General features: G+C 37.7%; 1 protein-coding gene across 1 annotated transcript in view; it reads left to right on the top strand.

Moving 5' to 3' along the window:
• Positions 1-15765, top strand: part of KLHL1 (kelch like family member 1) — a 262591-nt gene that overhangs the window by 220648 nt on the left and 26178 nt on the right. The window contains exon 9 of the mRNA XM_067289682.1: positions 11806-11968. Within this exon, the coding sequence (XP_067145783.1) occupies positions 11806-11968 (163 nt within the window). The remainder of the gene's footprint in view (positions 1-11805; positions 11969-15765) is intronic.

Here is a 15765-nt window from a genome sequence, read left to right as displayed (position 1 = left end):
CCAGAAAGCAAATTTATTATGGGAAATGAAGATTAATAGTTACTAACTTCTGTATGACTGAAAAAAATAACAAGCATTGAGTTATAAAGCTTTTGATCACTTTTAGGGAAACAGTAGGATTTCTTTCTGCTGTACTTAGAGCATCTGACTATATTAACTTCTTATATTTTATTTTATATATTTACTTATTCAAATTGCCTTGCAATTTGGGCATTATTTATATATATTTTTTGCTATTTGCATCAGGATAAAAATGGTTTATTTAACCATCTGCCATATATCTTGCATTATGTAGTAATTATTTAATCTGCTGGAAGAGTCCAATACATTATAAATTGAGTGTCATAAATAACTAATGCCTTATAATTTCTCTGGCATGGTAGTATCACATTTGAAAAAAAGTGTTTTATATCAAAATAATGCACACATTCACTCTTCATGCATAAACTTTAATATCAGATGGTTTTTCCCCTTTCTTTACAATTGTGTGGAATATTTGCCATATTGGAAATTAACATAACTTTCAGAATTGTTAGAAACCAGATTTTCTGAGCAATTCCTTAAAGTACTATTTCTTATTTGTTTGATATTACATTACATTAAGGATAAAGAATTCTACATCAAATAAATCTTATGAGAATTAAATATTTGGCTCTTGCTGGCTATGTTTCATTCATATCTAGGAACAGAAATCCAACTGGTGGGCTCTACTATTGCAACAGCAACTACTAGAATGGGAAAATATTTTCTAATATATGTAAAAAAAAATTTTTTTTTTTGCTGGCACTTACAAATATTTTGCTGATGTTTCCCTTAAGATCTTGTATATTATATCTTCAGAAGTGTCCTCTATTGCTTACTGTCTCTGCTTTAATGCTGCATTTTCTCTTCATTCCCACAGTTTCTCCACAGTTAAAGGAACTTTTCATTGCAACTTCTACCATTTAGACTAGCATTCACCTCATTGTCTCATCATCCCTACTCAATATATTATTGAAAGCATATTTCCTCTTCAGAAAAAGATTTTTCCTATTATCAAAAGAAATCCTCATATTTGGGTTTCCAGTCGCAGCTGTCCGGAAGCTAAATGTGAAGTAACAAAGCCAAGCTGTTCAGAATCTCATGAAAATCAAAATGGTTTATCAAAAGATGGATAGGTTAGATTAGTCCCTCAATGCCAGAATTATTCTTTTCTACAGATTAAAAAAATGTAAGTGCTGATTCCATTAATTTTTGAGTTTCTTTAATCAGATAAATAATACACTTGATTAATTTTAATGTAATTCTCTTACGATAGAACTCTCCCATTTTGGATGTATGTTTGCTTCTCTCAGCACACAACAGAGCAGTAGTCTTCTGTGGAACATTAAGTCCAAGAAGATTTCAAAATTTCATGTGAACATATCGCATGCTCTTCTGAGGTAGTTTTGTTTACACTACTGATCAAGAACATACTACCAAAGAGCCATCACTGTTTTAGAGCTGTTCTGTTTCAAGATGGCACTGTCATTTGGATCTTGCCTTAAACTAGTTTCACCAGACTGTTGAAGATGAGATGTGGGAAGAGAAGCTGTGTGGGCCTTGTCTTCTTTCTTTTCTCTTAGCAAATGAAGCCCTTAAAGAGATGACGATATTATTACACTCGTGTGCACTTTGATCAGTGACAATAAGACTTCAGGCGTCAACTAGAAACTATTATTGTCTTATTTAGGAAGAGCAGAAACCGTCTCTCTATAATGTATTTTAGTAATAACATTATCTTTATTCTGAGTGAAATCCAGATGGATGTTTATTATCTAATGGGCACAGAATATGGAAAAAAAAAATACAGACTCCAATGTCACTTTAATATAGGACACTTGTAGCGGACATGAAAAACTCTGTCATGAAGTCAAGGTGAACACTGATCTTCTAATGCATCTTTCAGCATCTCAAATAGAAAAATACTTTTTCAAAAGACTGCTGAAATTGGTTTCACCATTAAGAAAAATAAAACTTATGTAGAGTTCAGTACCTTCGCTCTTTAAGGAGGAGGAATTCTGTGTGCTAATAGGAGTGGAACTCTGACATTTCCCTAGAGACTATTTAAATTGAATTGATTTTTTCTTCTGTTAAAACAAATGAGCCAGAACATTCAGAATAGAGAACAGACTTGTGTCATCAGTTTTACTGAAAAATATTTTGCTTTGTGAGCTTTGTAGAATAAGTTCATTAAGATCTGGATTTATGTAATGTTTATAGCTGTCTGTGGTTATCATGAATAGCCATTCAGTAACTTTCGGTATCAGTTTCAATACACAGGTGAAGTTTACTGCACTCCAGTCTGTATGACAGGGAGTCTGAAACCCCTTTGGGACGACTCCACCCTTAAATCCATATGATATAAAAATCACATAGAAGTTCTGGCATGTAAGAGCTGACAGCAAGCCAAAAGAACTGGTATTAAGTAGATTCCTCATATATGATACTGCCTGATCTAATTGAAAGAGTTTGTTTGTTTATCGATTTTTGTTACCTTACCCTTACTATTTATTATAATCTAAAAAGTGAGCTAGAGTTTTTGCAGACAAGTAAGGAGACACGCTCCCTGATCTTAGAATTTTAGTTTCAAGGCCTGATTTTTAAAACATGTATGCAACCCTGTAACTCCCTGAATGATTCTTGTATATTTTTGAAACTTAGGGCGCAAGTGATGCCTAATGGTGAAAGTAAACACCTCTGCATCGCTTAGAGCTTTGCCATTTTGGCTTCTTAGAAAACATAATAGGAGAAAACAGATTGCAGGGTTTGATATATAGTGGGATTTGAGCACAGATAAAAGAGACAATAAACAGACGCAGCAGCTTGTGCAGCAGCTTGCAGAAAAGGTGGCCGGATCTCTGCTGGGGCAGTGTCCATGGGCTCTGCAATGGTGGTGATGTGCTGTGGGGCACAGTCCCCAGCAGCCACTGGAGCAACTACCTTGGCACATCAGGGACCTTGGCTCAGCCCGAATTCCCAGGGAAGGACACAGCTCTGCAGGTCTGGGGCTGCAGGGCCCCTTGCTGGGTCTGTGATCGAGGGAGATGGGCTCTTTGCCTGCAAGAGATGTGCACTGTTGGAGGGTCTGTGTTGTTCAGTAAGGAGCTGCAGGAGGAGGCCACCAGACTGTGCAACATCAGAGAGGATGAACAGGAGCTTCTGCAGGCCCCTGTGGCTTCAAGACACTGATCCCAAAGATACTGAAGGAGGGTCAGACAGAGTCTGTGCTTATTATGTTAGGAAATGGAGACACCCATGAGGATGCAAGTGGGAAGCCTGTGACTTCTGGCACCAGTCTATATGAAGGACAAAAATGTGGTTTGGAATAGTCAGCACGGATTTACGAAGGAGAAATGCCTGAACGAGCTGACAGCCTTCTATGAAAAAATGACTAGCTTGGTGAATGAGGGGAGAGCAATTGATATTGTTTATCCTGACTTTAGTAAGGCTTTTGATGCTGTGTCCCATAACATCCTCGTAAACAAACTGATGAAGTACAGGCTAGAGAAGTGGGCAGTGAGGTGGATTGAACACTGACTGAACTGCCTGGCTCAAAGGTTGTGATTAGCAGCACAAAGTTTATTTGGAGGCTAGTCACTAGTGGTGTGCCCCAGGGGTTGATACTGGGGCCATTGTATTTAAAATCTTCACTGATGACCTGGGTCATGGGACAGAGTGCACCACTGACAAGTTTACAGATTTTTAAAAACTGGCAGGAGTGGTGGATACCCTAGATGGCTGTGTTGCCATTCAGAGGGACCTTGACAGGCTGGACAAATGGGCTGACAAGAATCTTATGAAGTTCAAGAGGGAAATGCCAAGTCCTGCACCTGTGGAGGAATAATCCCATGCACAAGTACAGGCTGGGGGCTGACTGGCTGGAAAGCAGCTTGGCAGAGAATAATCTGGGGGTCCTGTTGGGTACCAACTTAACCATGAGTCAGCAATGTCTTATGTCAAAGAAGGCCAACAGCATCCTGGGCTGCATTAGGAGGAACGTTGCAGCAGGTCGAGGGAGGTGATCCTTCTCCTCTACTCAGCCCTGATGAGGCCACATCTGGAGTACTGCATCCAGTTCTGGGCTCCCCAGTACAAGAGGGATGTGGCACTACTGGAGCAAGTCCAGTGAAGAACCACAGAGATGATTAATGGTTTGGAGAATCTTTCATACGAGGAGAGCCCCAGAGAGCTAGGATTGTTCAGCCTGGAGAAGAGGAGGCTCAGCAGGGGATCTTATCCATGTGTATAAATACCTGATGTGGGGAATAAAGAAGACAGAGCCAGACACTTTTTAGTGATGTCCACTGAAATACAGATGGAAATACTGGAAATTCCATTTAAACATAAGGATTTTGTTTGTTTGTTTTTGTTTTGTTTTGTTTTGTTTTTTACTGTGGTCAAACTGGAATAGGCTGCCCAGAGAGGCTGTGGAGTTTCTGTCCTTGGAGATATTCAAAACCTGACCCAGTGCTGAGCAGCCTGCTCTAGCTGACCCTCCTTTGAGCATGGGAGTTGGACTAGGAGACCTCCAGATCTCCCTTCCTATCTCAACCATTCTGTGAGAGATGCACTGCAAGGGGATCTGGGAATCAGCAGCTACAACAGAACAATGGGAGCAGGAGTCTGTCCCTTGGAACATCTTGTTTCTCAGGTTTCAATCAGTTTTCTTTTAAGAAAGATGATCCAAGATCAGATGACAGTGAAGCACAGAGTGTTGCAAATGATTTTCTTTTTTGTCTATTTTAACATTGTATTTAAATATCTTCAGCCATTATTTGATGAAGGCAATTAGTTAACATATTTTATAAATTATCAGGGGTTGTGGCTCATGCTTCTCAGCCACAGTCAAATAACTATTCCATTGCTAAGAACACTGTTGAATCCACAGTCAGCTCTTGAAGATGCAATGAACCAATTTGTTTTCTTAAATGAATATCATCATTTATATCAAGGTTTCCATTTCTACATTACTTCATTTCACTGTTATGTTTTTATTCCAGCAGTTCCATACTTAGATTCAAAAGACTTCTCTCATTTGGCTGTCTTTGAAATTTATCTATCTATAATTTGCATTTATGTATACTTTCTATAAAATATTAAACACAAAAGCAAAATTATATGTCACACTACATCTGTGAAGCTGACTTTGCAAAATTTGAGGGGTTTGTTGGTCATATTTCCTCATTTTAAATCAAAATTGTTTAATCAACTTAAACAAAAATTAGATGTTAATATTTGCAAAACTACATTTTCGTTCTCTCAGAATGACATTTTGGATCTTTTCAAGTCATGTGTCATCATCCAAAAGTGTAAAGGGAAAAATCCTTTAGATCTTATGGATGAGAGAAAGATGACAGAAACAGGTGAAATAGGAGTGGAAGAACTGAAATCAGAGACAAAACAGGCTGAGATATTTAGAGAGAAAATACAGATTTTTTTCCAGCAACCTTTAATGGTCTACTTTTCATTTTCAGTACACTATTTTAATTTTTAATTTTTAATTTTTTATCTCTTTAAGATTTTTTTTAATCTTAAATTTTATTTAAATTATTACTTTTTAATACTCCCATATGATTTTTATATTAAAAATAATCTGAAAGTGGATGCAGTAAACAAACTGCTGCTGCACATATGGAAAAAAAAAAGATCTGGTCTAATTATTCCAGTGATCCTTTAAAATGTAACTGCCTAATTTGGAGATTTTTACTTTTTTAACCAGAAGGCTGAATGCATTAAGGGATTGCAGTCAGTATCATTTATACTTTCTTTCACCCTTGTGCCAGGCAAGAGAGTGAATGTCACAGCTGGTCTCTTCCTGGACATTTCTCCCATTCAGAGAAATCATCAGCAAAACAGAATTAGCATCATCCGTGTCACTCTCAGAAAGGGTGAAAGTCAAGGGGAACATTGAGTGCTCTAAGACAATACACTATCCTCTGAGTAAATAGCAGTTGAAGAAATTGAAGAAATTAATGACTTATCTCAGCATGGCTTAGGAAGAACAGAAATTTCTGTACCTTGTAAGTCCAGCCTCCCATGTCTTCCCTTTCCAAGATGTGTGTGATTAATTTTCTCCTACTGTTTTTGATAATTGTAAAAGAAAATGAACTGGCTAGCCTGAGTACATAGCAAAAGAAGTAAAAAGCAGTATTTCTATAAAAGTCAATTGCTGATTGGAAGGTATTGTTCTGCTATTACAGGCCTTGGATTTTGCTTTGGGCCTGTTCTCTTTGGTTGTCTTTTCTCTCCCACAGACAGACAAGTCTCAGATATGTATGTAGTGACTTACTTCTAAAGGTATATACATACCACTGTATGTTGTTATTAACAAATATTGAATATCATTTTAATAGTGAAGAGGGAATGAAAGCTTTTCATTGACATTGCATCACAGAAGTAAGAACCTGCCAACTTCATTGATCTGATTTAATTTAAAAAAAATCATCAAGTTCTTTCACAAAATTGTTTCTCTGTGATTGAAGCCATGCATTTTATAAATGCTTTATAAGACAAATTATTGGTTGCAAAGACATGAAGACATAAATTAGGCAAAAACAACTTTTCTTGAACACTCAGCTCTAGTTATATAACCTATAATTATACCTATATATGCCTATCCCATTAATAACCAAAATGTTTATGCATTAAGCAGACTCTGCAACATGTCTGCAGTAGCAAGACCTAGCAATATTTTAAGTGGGATTATTTGCAGTTTGTATCATCAAAGAGAACTATTGTCTCTTTTACAGATTCTGGCAATTCACAAAAATGCATCTTAAACAAAGTCTAATGGAAAATAAAATCATTTTGGCTGCTCCAGAATGCTGCAATGTCTAATCAAGTTTACTTAATAATTTTACCAGATTCACTGATATTACAAGTTTTTGTTTTGTTTTGATTTTGATTTTTTTTTTGACTCACACAAAGATATGTGGGATTTAAGTACAATTTTCTTCTTTGTAAGCATTATAGTTTTGCCTGTATTAGTAACTAAGGTTAGTGAGAGGAAGTACATTGGCAATTGCGATAATTGAGTGCTAGATCTCACACCTTGAATGTTTATAATTTCATACAAGACAGAAAAATGCAAGCAGGAAAGAGGAAGAGCACCCTTCCCAGACTGGTAAGTGAGGCTTTCCACTGAGAGCTAAGAGTCCTTATCCCACCAGCAGAATAATCTTATTAATGTTATGTTTGGTCTTGTGCTTTGTATTATTGAACTTCATATTAATCTATCATTCTGATATTTAGTTCACCCAATTGTGCTTTTTTTTTTTTTTTTTTTTACTGCTTTCTCAGTCCAAAGAGCTTGAAATAATGTGATGTCACAGAGAAAAGTGTTTTGCAGTGTGGTATTGAGGATAGCTACTGCAAGTTCTGGTGTGTGATATGAAGTCTGAGATTGCAGAACCTACCAGGATCATTTCTGAAGGGCAGAGGAAAACAAATCTGGCATAGTCCCACCTACACGCAGTAGAGAATTGTTTCTGGAGCAGACTGTTGTCAGAATAGCATCCAGAATCCATTTTCAGCTCTCTGGAAAGAAGTAGGGATGTTTGGGAAGTCAAGAACCATGAGTGAACTGGTTAAGTTATTTGACAGTGTGGACAGGCCATGTCCTGAAAAGGTCTTTAGTATATCTCAATAGAATGATGAGCGGTCAGTATGTGACTTTCTGTTCCCCCTACAGCTACATACCTCTGCTCTGTAATCTGTGTTAAGCAATGGACAGAGAATGGGTGGAAAATAAGGAGAAATATTAATTTATCAGCCCACTGTAGTGGGAAGGAGAGTGCATGCATGAAGAGTAGAAGAGAAGGAATGGATTTGCTGTTAAACAAGAAGGAAAAAAAAAGGTTATGCAATTAGGTTCCCTGCTGAGGTCTAGCTGTCTCCCCAACAGAGATGTCTGCACAAAGCATTTCACTCTCCGTGTCATGATATATTAAACTGTGTGCTAAATCTTACATTTCTGTCTTTTCAACCTGTCATCAGTAGGCCTCCTGCAATTATCAGTTTGACAGGCTTGTCTAGCCCAGCCCTCAGCATTGTTAACTTGGGAGGAAAAGGCAGATTTCAGTCAGAACAAATAGCGAAAGAGAAATATTCCCCATTGCATGACAGAGTCTGTACCAAAGTCAAAGAGGCCATGATGTCCATAGCCAAATTTAGCAAATTTATACAGAGTCATAGATTTTATGGCCTGAAGCTACAGTTGTGATCTTGTAGACTGACTTTCTTCCAGAGAAAGACAGAATTTCACCCAGTCATCTCTGCCTTGAGGACATGCCTTTTCATTGAGTTTGAACATGTCTTTCTAAAAAGTATCAGTATACATATGAAAACTTCAAGCAACACAGGAATTACCAGCATAATTCCAATAAATCCTTGCCATCATTGATTAAAAAAATTGAACATTATCCTTTGCCTGAATTTGTCAAGTTACTATTTCCAGTCATTGGACCTTGTTACAAAATTTGAAAAAGGAGACAAACCATTTAAAATAGGTGTAGTAATACTTTCATGGAGTGCAGCATTTTTTATTATTATTAATTAACTGGACTTTGAGCATTAATGTAACGTGTTTACATAGCCCAAAAAGGTGATATTCTTTCACAGTTAATACAGCCATAACTGTGCCAAAACAGCATGGAATTCTGTATTGAGGAACTTCTTTGTTAAGTATTTTAAAACATAGTGGGGCAGAACTGGACCAGCTCTTAAGGAGTAAGTGTACAGATATTAGTGCACTTGGTACTCCAAAAAAGAAGAGAGACAAACACAGCAAGTTTGCAAGTGCTTTAATTCAGCAGCACAGGAAATATTACTTTTGTACGGAAGCCCTTCTACCTTTGTACTGTGTATGGAAAGAGCAATTTGCCTATCTCTTTGCCAGTCGATTTTCTTATTATAGAAGCAGTGCAAACTAGGAAAAACAAAGAAACAAACAGCCTTTTAGTGCATTGCTTAATGTTCTACAAGCAAAATAAACTTTCAGATTTCTTCTTTGGTGTAGATGTAAATTCACACCTTTTGGTGGAGGAGCATGACGTAAATCTCATATAAAACATATAAAACATCATTTTTATTTGGGCAGTTTTCTAACTAACTGCAATATTGGCCTGTGTAAGATTAGCTTCTGTGGAGATGGAATTGAACATTGTTGTAGCAAAATGTGTAGAAGTTATTCTGTTAGGTCAGGCAAGTTCAGAGGATAATGTGATGAACTTCAGAAACCAGTTGAATTGATAACATAATAGCAAGTGGTAAATGCGAAGTAAAAGATATTAGGGAAGAAATATGCAGTAACTGTGCATATTAGAGAGTTCTACATTCATTGGATAAACTCTGCAAAGTTCTCATTAGGGAGAAGTCAGTAAAGACTGTCTTCAGCATAAAGTTTGGTTAAAGAATACAGCGGGAGATGTGGAGAGAAAATCCATTACATTAATCAAACTTCTCAGTTGTGGCTGTCATTTCAGAAAAAAAAAAAATTAAAGAATTCAAAGGAATGAAAGAAGAACAGTATTGTTATTAAGAGGAAAGAACAGGTTTTCTACAAAAAAGTGATTGAAATAATTAGGATGGCTTAACTTACAACAGAGAAAAATGAAGAGAATAAAAAAATATGAAAGGACATGATAAAAGAATATTAAATAATGAATGAACTAAAAAGATTAAATTGAGGACAACCCTTCTTTTTCTGTCCTAATAAAAGAGAAAAAAAGATATTTAAGGGAGAAAAAGGTGGAAATTTCAAAAAGTGATGAAAGAGAAGTTTTGTCATGCATCACATACGCTGTGAAAATCGCTGTGTGATAATACAACTCTTTAAGTAAGGGTGTGTGTGTGTGTGTGTGTGTGTATCTATACACATATTATAAATGCACATATACATATAGAAACACTCCCAGACCTAAACTTTCTTTGAACACAATTAATTTATTTTATCCCAGCAAGACTGGGAGTTTCTATTTAGCTATCTATTATGTGAAGAATATATGCACAAACAGCTAAAGTATATGGTGGTGTTATAATAAATGCTAAAAAGTATTTTTTGGAAGATGTAAGCCTCATTCTTCATGATTCAGAAACATATATAACTATTAAATATTAAGGTAAGAAACAAAATGCAGATTATCCCTTGCTTTTCCATGGATTCACTGAAATGTCTCCTCACACATTCGATATTGGTTGCTTTCTGAGATGAGATATCGAGCTAGACAGACCATGAATACAATTTAATATTTGCTTTAACATTCTGGAAAAATTAGAGCTGAAACATGGTTGAATAAAGAGTGTTTGTGAGGAAGACTCTTTGGACCAGAAAAAAATGGAGAATGAATTCACAGAAGATCCTATAGAAAACACTCAGCTCCAATTTTATAAGAAGGAAAATTTCAGTAAGGGTTAACACAGTTTTAAAACTGATTCTTAGGTTTAAAAACAAAACAAAACAAAACAAAACATCAAATTGCAGAAATAAGATTACATTGAACACTAAGATGGAACTTGTTCAAACTCTGTTTTTTAAAGTCAAATTAGCATTTGAATGAGTGACATTTCTTAAACAGAACAAAACACAGTTCTATCCAGAAAGTGAAAACTTCACACTTTTTCTTAACTTAAAGGTAGACTTTTTTGTAAGAAAAAATAAACTCATTCTCTGGAACTTTAATGGTATTATTTTTTCTGATTGGATATTGTCTGAGATTTCCAGAATACTGCTCATTTGGGATCATGGATTCATAGAGTGGAAGGCCTGAGCTCACTGTATTGTATCAAAATGTGTTTAGCTATATCTTATCTTACAGAGCATTCTAATCTTAAATGGAGATATTGTGAGATAGAGAATTCATTGGTTCCTTTGAAGAGAGTAATTAAAACCCCTTATAGTTAAAAAATTGTCTCATTTAAATTTGTCCTACTTCAGCTTCCCAGCTTTGGATCCTGTTTTGCCTTTCTTCAGTAGATAAAAAAATCCTTATATATCCAATTTTTTTTTTTCTGTAACAGTACCCATTCTCTATAGTTGCCACTTCTCATTTCTTTTCTTTATAAGGTAAATTGATGAAGCAGCTTAAGCTTCTCCCTGTAAGTCACCTCCTCCAGCCTTTGAACATGTTTTTGATTCAGGGCCAGTCCACCAAGCTTCATGTGTGACACACTGTATATTTTCTTATACTTTACTATACATGTATGTGCATATATGTATACGTATATATACAATGCTATATAATTATTTCTTTTTATTATTATTATTATTTTATTATTATTGTCAAATTGACAAATATGCTGGAAGCATTCATCTTTCCATTAGCTGTGGAACCCCAGTAGAAAAAATACCATTCAATGAAATTCCCCTTAGGTTGATAACAAGTTGGGAACTGTCAGGTATTCAGTGCATAATTTATTTATCATGGGCTTTACTGATATTTTAAGGAGCTAATTTATGATCAGAATGTTTTGAGATATTAAGTCAAACACTTTACAGAAACCTAAGACTATCACATCCTTGACAGGTCATTCTATGAAGCAAACAATCTTCTCAAATAGTGAAATTAGATTTGTTTGACAAGACCTGTTTTTCATAAGGCCATGTTGATTGGTATTATTTTTATTCCCATCTTTTAATTCTTCATTAATCAAATTCAAATTGGTATTTCCATTTTTACATTAAGTATGAAAGTTTATTTGTTAGCTGTGTTATGGTAAACTTTTTTTTTTTTTTAATTACTGGAAAAAGCAGACTTTTATCTTCTCTCATTCTCTTCTCCATTTTAGGAGTTACAGTGCTTGAAGGGCCCATTTATGCAGTGGGAGGCCATGATGGTTGGAGCTATTTGAATACAGTTGAGAGGTGGGACCCTCAAAGTCAGCAGTGGACATTTGTGGCAAGTATGTCAATTGCCAGAAGCACTGTTGGAGTAGCAGCATTAAATGGCAAGTGAGTAGGGTATTCTTATACAGTCAAAACATATTTCTTAGAAGGATGAATAACTGTGACACACAGTAGGAAATAACTTCTATTGTATTGTAATAGAGAGTGTCTTTTAAAATAAAAGTAGACACAGTTGGGCATGCCCTCCTATATCTCCTGGCTCTCCCATTTATCTAAAATAAATAATTTATGTATTTGTTCTATATTCCTTAAGTTAAATATTTATATCAAATTCTTAGGAACAAGAAATCTGGGTGTGTATTATTAAACCAAGGAGATACAAGAGAATATTTTCAAAGCACTGTTCTGAACAAATTGCCAGCTGACTCACCAGATTTATTTATGTTGCATGTGCCAGTTCTAGTTAAGCAGCTGAGTTTATCAACCTAATAGAGTCATGTATCCACTGAGGAGGTTTGTTATATATGCATTTTCACTTTTTAAAATCTTTATTATAGATTATATGGCACTTATTAAAACACAGTTTACAGTAATTCACTATTACATATTACTTGTTGCTCACCATTTTAAAAGTTTTTTGCTTTTAGCTATGTGACTAAAAAGAATGTGGTGTGAACTGTAATAACTTAGAGGTGGGGGAAGAATTCATTACACATAACTTAATATATGTTTGTGTAGACATCTGCAAGGGAGCCAGTCACCCTAAGCTCCCTTAATGGTCAATGGAAGAAATATATACTTTTAAGGTATCATTTATCTGACCTTTTGTTAGACATTTACATTAGAACACAATGAACTGTGCTCTGTAAGTGCCTATTTTTCTCCACTAACAATAAAGGAAGCCTGGGTACTCTTTCTCAGATTCTGACTTTTACATAGTTGATGTCTTAAGTGGGGAAGATGAATCCCACCTTAGGGAAAAAACACATGAACAAAGGGCAATGAATAAAGAATCACTGAATTGAACAGTTTCCATGCAATTCTTAGTCTGAAAATCATTTATCCAAACTATCTGGTAAATACTTCATAAAGAGCTGATACAGCAAGAAGAAACAGGATTAGTTTTGAATATTTTACCCATCTTCTTCCCCAATTTCTTTTAGCATTGAAGTGGACAAGGAAGTTATTTTAGTATCAGAAGATATGCAAAAAATTATCATTCTTTGTTCCGTTTTGACCCTTTTAACAAACGTATCCTTTTTTTTTTTTTTTTTTTTTTTGCCAACATTGTAGCCTTCACTGGGAGGTTTGGCAAGAAATTCTATGTTGATACGTGCATTTTAACAGTGCTTGGAAATTCTGGGAGCAATGGAGTAAGGAGAATTTCTGGAATATTATTTTCTTCATACTCTATTGCTACTGAAAAGCAAAGAAGAAAGAGTGGGAGGGAATTAGGGAGTAAAAGTTGAGGAAAGAAAAGAATAGTTAATAACAGGATGAAGCGTATGCAGAAAAAAAAGGACATATTAAGGCAATCAGGATTCACGGCAGACTATGCTATTATGTAATTCAACAACCCACTAAACTGTGGCTCTCACATCTCTCCTGGCTGCAAATTGGTCAGTTTCGAATATACAGTTGCATAAACTCTCAAAAAACCATTAGGCTAGTTTGTGCCTATCGCACCTATGATAAGTGCCTGAGATAGGTAGGCTAAATTGCTTTCTGAAATTGCCATTCTCTTTCTGCTGATTATAAGAGTTGATGACCCTAAAAGTCAGACAAGGGACTTGATTTAATAGCCCACAGGCTACAGGACCTATAGGATATCTTGAACCTTTCTGTAGCAGCAGCAAGAGACCTGATGGAATACCCAAAATGGAATACACAAATTTCAATAAAGCAGCTGATCTGGTGTCATGTATGAAATTTCAAGTTAAGGTGAAAATAAGGTGATTAGTACAAGGAATTTTAGGCAGAAAAAATAACTGTATATGACAATCAGGATGGCACAAAGCTATTGTCAGAATTTTTTAAAGATCAGCCTTGGAATCACAGAATCACAGAATCACAGAATGGTTGAGGTTGGAAGGGACCTCTGGAGATCATCTAGTCCAACCCCCCTGCTCAAGCAGGGTCACCTAGAGCACATTGCACAGGATTGCATCCAGGCAGGTTTTGAATATCTCCAGAGAAGGAGACTCCACCACCTCTCTGGGAAACCTGTTCCAGTGCTCTGTCACCCTCACAGTGAAAAAGTATTTCCTCATGTTCAGATGGAATTGTCTGTGTTTCAGTTTGTGCCCGTTGCCTCGCGTCCTGTCACTGGGCACCACTGAAAAGAGTGTGGTCCCATCCTCTCGACACCCTCCCTTCAGATACTTGTACACATTGATAAGATCCGCTCTCAGCCTTCTCTTCTCCAAGCTAAACAGGCCCAGCTCTCTCAGCCTTTCCTCATAGGAGAGATGCTCCAGTCGCCTAATCATCTTTGTAGCCCTTCGCTGGACTTGCTCCAGTAGTGCCACATCCCTCTTGTACTGCGGAGCCCAGAACTTGGACCCAGTACTCCAGAGGTGGCCTCACCAGGGCTGAGGAGAGGGGGAGGATCACCTCCCTCCACCTGCTGGCAACACTCTTCCTGATGCACCCCAGGAGACCGCTGGCCTTCTTGGCCACAAGGGCACATTGCTGCCTCATGCTTAACTTGGTGTCCACCAGCACTCCCAGGTCCTTCTCAGCAGAGCTGCTTTCCAGCAGGTCAACCCCCAGCCTGTACTGGTGCATGGGGTTATTCCTCCCCAGGTGCAGGACCCTGCACTTGCCTTTGTTGAACTTCAGGAGGTTCCTCTCCGCCCACCTCTCCAGCCTGTCCTGGTCCCTCTGAATGGCAGCACAGCCCTCTGGTGTATCGGCCACTCCTCCCAGTTCTGTATCATCAGCAAACTTGCTGAGGGTGCACTCTGTCCCTTCATCCAGGTCACTGATGAAGAAGTTGAACAAGACTGGACCCAGGACTGACCCCTGGGGGACACCACTAGCTACAGGCCTCCAACTAGACTCTGTGCCACTGATCACAACCCTCTGAGCTCTGCCATTCAGCCAGTTCTCAATCCACCTCTCTGTCCACTCCTCTAGCCCACACTTCCTGAGCTTGTCTATGAGGATGTTATGGGAGACAGTGTCAAAAGCCTTGCTGAAGTCAAGGTAGACAACATCCACTGCTCTCCCCTCATCTACCCAGCCAGGCATTCCATCAGAGAAGGCTGTCAGATTGGTTAAGCATGATTTCCCCTTGGTGAAGCCACGCTGACTACTCCTGATCACCTTCTTGTCCTCCACATGCTTGGAGATGGCCTCCAGGATGAGCTGCTCCATTGCCTCTCCAGGGATGCAGGTGAGGCTGACTGGCCTGTAATTCCCTGGGTCCTCCTTCTTGCCCTTTTTGAAGACTGGGGTGACATTGGCTTTCTTCCAGTCCTCAGGCACCTCTCCTGTTCTCCATGACCTTTCAAAGATGATGGAGAGTGGCTTAGCAATAACGTCCGCCAGCTCCCTCAGCACTCGTGGGTGCATCCCATCAGGGCCCATGGATTTGTGGGTGTCAAGTTTGCTTAAATGATCTCTAACCCACTCCTCCTCCACCAAGGGAAAGTCTTCCTTTCTCCAGACTTTCTCTGTGGTCTCCAGGGTCTGGGGTTCCTGAGGGCTGGCCTGAGCAGTAAAGACTGAAGCAAAGGCATCATTCAGTAACTCTGCCTTCTCTGCATCCTTCGTCACCAGGGCACCCACCCCATTCAGCAAAGGGCCCACATTTTCTCTAGTCTTCCTTTTGCTACTAATGTATTTGAAGAAGCCCTTCCTGTTTTCCTTGACATCTCTCACCAGATTGAATTCCAAAC

This window comes from Apteryx mantelli, chromosome 1, assembly GCF_036417845.1.
Source record: "Apteryx mantelli isolate bAptMan1 chromosome 1, bAptMan1.hap1, whole genome shotgun sequence".
Lineage (NCBI taxonomy): Eukaryota > Metazoa > Chordata > Aves > Apterygiformes > Apterygidae > Apteryx > Apteryx mantelli.
Note: the sequence above shows the minus strand (reverse complement) of the source record. Positions and strands in the feature narration are given on the sequence as shown.